This window comes from Brassica oleracea, chromosome C1, assembly GCF_000695525.1.
Source record: "Brassica oleracea var. oleracea cultivar TO1000 chromosome C1, BOL, whole genome shotgun sequence".
NCBI lineage: Eukaryota > Viridiplantae > Streptophyta > Magnoliopsida > Brassicales > Brassicaceae > Brassica > Brassica oleracea.
In genome coordinates, this window is record NC_027748.1 from 9,219,419 (window position 1) to 9,222,876 (window position 3,458).

At 39.0% G+C, this 3,458-nt stretch overlaps 1 protein-coding gene across 1 annotated transcript in view; it reads right to left on the bottom strand.

The window, feature by feature from the left end:
- LOC106297633 overlaps positions 1-2,378 on the bottom strand; it is a 4,216-nt gene extending 1,838 nt beyond the window's left edge. Inside the window, exons 1-2 of the mRNA XM_013733839.1 lie at positions 2,289-2,378; positions 1,433-1,891 (exon numbers count right to left, since the gene is read on the bottom strand). Of these exons, the coding sequence (XP_013589293.1) occupies positions 1,433-1,889 (457 nt within the window). The 5' untranslated portion in view covers positions 1,890-1,891; positions 2,289-2,378. The remainder of the gene's footprint in view (positions 1-1,432; positions 1,892-2,288) is intronic.
- Positions 2,379-3,458: the final 1,080 nt, after the last annotated feature.

Below are 3,458 nucleotides of genomic sequence, written 5' to 3' on the forward strand. Positions count from 1 at the left end.
GATCTGCGCCGAGTGCCCGTGAGAGATCAAGTCTAGTGACCGCGAGAGCGCGAGTCAACTGTTTTCGAGACGATTCATCGTGAAGCAATGATGGATACGTCAAATATGGATACTCCTCAGCGAGTCCTTGTTGCTGAATCGATACGTCAACTCCACGAGGAGAGAGATATCTGAGCGACTGCGAGAGATCGATCTGCGCTGAGTAAAGAGAACGAGCGAGTGACCGCGAGAGATCGAGCCAAGCGACTGCGCGAGAACGATCTGCGCCGAGTGACCGTGAGAGATCGAGTCGAGTGACCGCGAGAGCGCGAGCCAACTGTTTTCGAGACGATTCATCGTGAAGCCATGATGGATACGTCAAATATGGATACGCGTCGGTCGAGTGACGACTCCTCGATCGAGTGATGACTCGTCGGTCGAGTGAGGACTCGTTGGTCGAGTGACGACTCGTCGATCGAGTGATGACTCGTCAGTCGAGTGAGGACTCGTCGGTCGAGTGAGGAGAGCGAGCGAGTGACCGCGAGAGATCGAGCCAAGTGACTGCGCGATAACGATCTGCGCCGAGTGACCGTGAGAGATCGATTCGAGTGACCGCGAGAGCGCGAGCTAACTGTTTTCGAGACGATTCATCGTCAAGCCATGATGGATACGTCAAATATGGATACGCCTCAGCGAGTCCTTGTTTCTGAATCGACACGTCAACTCCACGAGGAGAGAGAGATCTGAGCGACTGCGAGAGATCGATCCGCGCCGAGTAAAGAGAACGAGCGAGTGACCGCGAGAGATTGAGCCAAGCGATTGCGCAGATCAAGTCGAGCGACTGAGAGAGAACGCTCTGCGCCGAGTGATGACAGAACGGTCGAGTGAGGACTCGTTGGTCGAGTGACGACTCGTCGATCGAGTGATGACTCGTCGGTCAAGTGACGAAAGAACGGACTCCAGTTCAATCTTCCTCGAAGATACTTCTTCATGCCCCACAGTGGGCGCCAACTGTTTGAACCGAGAACTGTCAACAAACTAGTGAATGAACGAGACGAGGACTCGTCGGTGGGGTTAGGAGAAGTCCTCGTGCTGAGCTTGAACCGGATGGAGATGACTCGGAGAGAATAAGAAAAAAGGTGTTTATTGATTATAGCTGGACCCGATGAAGGGTTGCCTACGTACCCCGAAAGGGGATCAAGCCAATCGTAGTTCTACAACAAAGGATCACAAGTGCCTAGATGAAAGCATGTGTTGAAGTGTTTCTCTCTCTAGAAGTAGAGAGAGATGGAGGAGAGACCAAAAGAGAGTCCAAAAGCCCCCTCTCAAAGGAGGTTGGCTCCTTATTTACAGAAAGAAGAGGTCTAGGGTTTCCTAGTGACCCCCCTTTTAAATGGGCTGAGCCCATTATCTTATAAGCCTTGTTGGGGACAAAGTTCATGTCCAACAATAACTCCATCTCTCTCCTCCACCACAGCTTCCTTGGGTTCTTCGTCATCGCTCTGATACGGCACTAGAGACAACGGTCGAGCAGATTCACAGATCTCCACATCTTTCACTGGTTGATCATTAGGAGGGAGATCAGTTTGGTTCTTGATTCCTTCTTTCGCAACCATTTTAACATGGGGAGCCACGTCGTTTTCAGGAGCTACCGGAGTGACTTTTCCCTTCCTGAACACGAAACCTATCAGTTCCGTGTCACTGTCGTTCACCTTGACATTGACGATGTGCCCCGTGTCGAAAGATCCTGCGACCACAGCAGAAAACGTCTTACCAACCAGGTTAACGTTTTCTTGTTGAGGCTGTGTTGTGGTTTCATCTTTGCGTGGACGGCGTCTCTTTCGCTTCGCCAAGAGATCATTAGCAACTGGAGGTGGTGAGCTTGTGGTGGCTAGATTCAACGGATTCATTTCTACAGATAACAACAAATAGATAAATAGAACAAACACAAAGTTCTATTGCACAAAGACAAGTGTGGATTGTTTTCATGGCAAATCTACAAAACATTCTATAGGGTTTCACACTGATTCAATATAAATCTAATTGTTATATATTCATCATGGAACTGATTTAAAAGCATATCAGAAATATAGCAGAAACCTAGGAATCAATAGATCTATGCACTTTAATCAGAATAACAATTTCTCCCGAGATCGACCGGATCAAAGCATCCAATAGGGTATATCAACAAAAAAAAAATCAGGATAACAAAGTATAAAAATGAAATGAAGATTAGAAACACTAAACAGAGACAATTATATTTTATAAAAAAACAGATCAACTTTTGTATGATTAAACAAGAGAAATACCAGAAAATTTTGGTCTAGAAATGTTGATAAGGATCGAAATATTTTCTTCGAGTTTTTCTCTCTTGTGGTGTTTGGTTAATTATATCTTCTCCTTCTGATTTATAAGCAATTTATTATGGTCTTGTAATAGGCTTTTTCATTAGTACTGAATTTTTTTCTACACTTAATTAAATTACTTCAATGCTCAAAAAATATTTTACTTAAATTTTTTTACTAATAGTCAGAATTTTTGTCTGAATAACATTCCAAAAAAAATTTTGACCACCTAACAGGCTGGCAAAATCATGAATGCAACGTTTTGACTTTTAATAATTTAAATTTGTTATTTCAAAAAATGTGTCAGTGAAACAACCCGAATTTAAGTTTTAGTTATATTTGACTAAACGATACTTATTTTTTTACGTGTAATTTGATTTATAACTTATTTTATTACTAAAGCGTTACTTTAATTTTTATTTTTTAATAATTTTAATCTGTTACTTCAAAATATGTGTTATTAGTGAAACAAGTTAAGTTTCTAATTAGTTTTGACTAAATGTTAAATTTGTAAAAAAAAAAATGTTATTTGAACAACATTCCAAAACTGTTTTAACCACTTAACAGGTTGACAAAATCATAAATGCAAAATTTTTTTTAAAATAATGTCAAAATATGGACTGACTATAAAACATCAATTCTTTATAGAAATATCACAAATTCTTGTTTCGTAAACAATGGACTTGATATCGATATAAATTTGGTTTATTTTATTACTAAAGAGTTATTTTTAGATTTTGAATTTTAATAATTTTAATCAGTTACTTCAATAAAATGTGTTAGTAGTGAAACAAGCCTAATTTAAGCTTCAAGTTAATTTTGACTAAACGACAAAATTTCTTTTTAGAAAATAAATTGTACTTCGATTAATAATTTGGTACATTTTATTACTATTGACATATTTTTAGTTTTTGATTTTAAATAATTTTAATCTGTTACTTACAAAGATGTGTTATTAGTGAAACAAGGCAAACTTTCTGACTAATTTTGTCTAAACGATAATTTTTTAAAAAAACTATTGTAGTTTGATTTATTATATGGTTTATTTTATTACTAATGTGTTAGTTTTACTTTTTGACCTTTAATAATTTTAATCTGTTGCTTCGAAAATGTTAGTAGTGAAACAATCTGAAT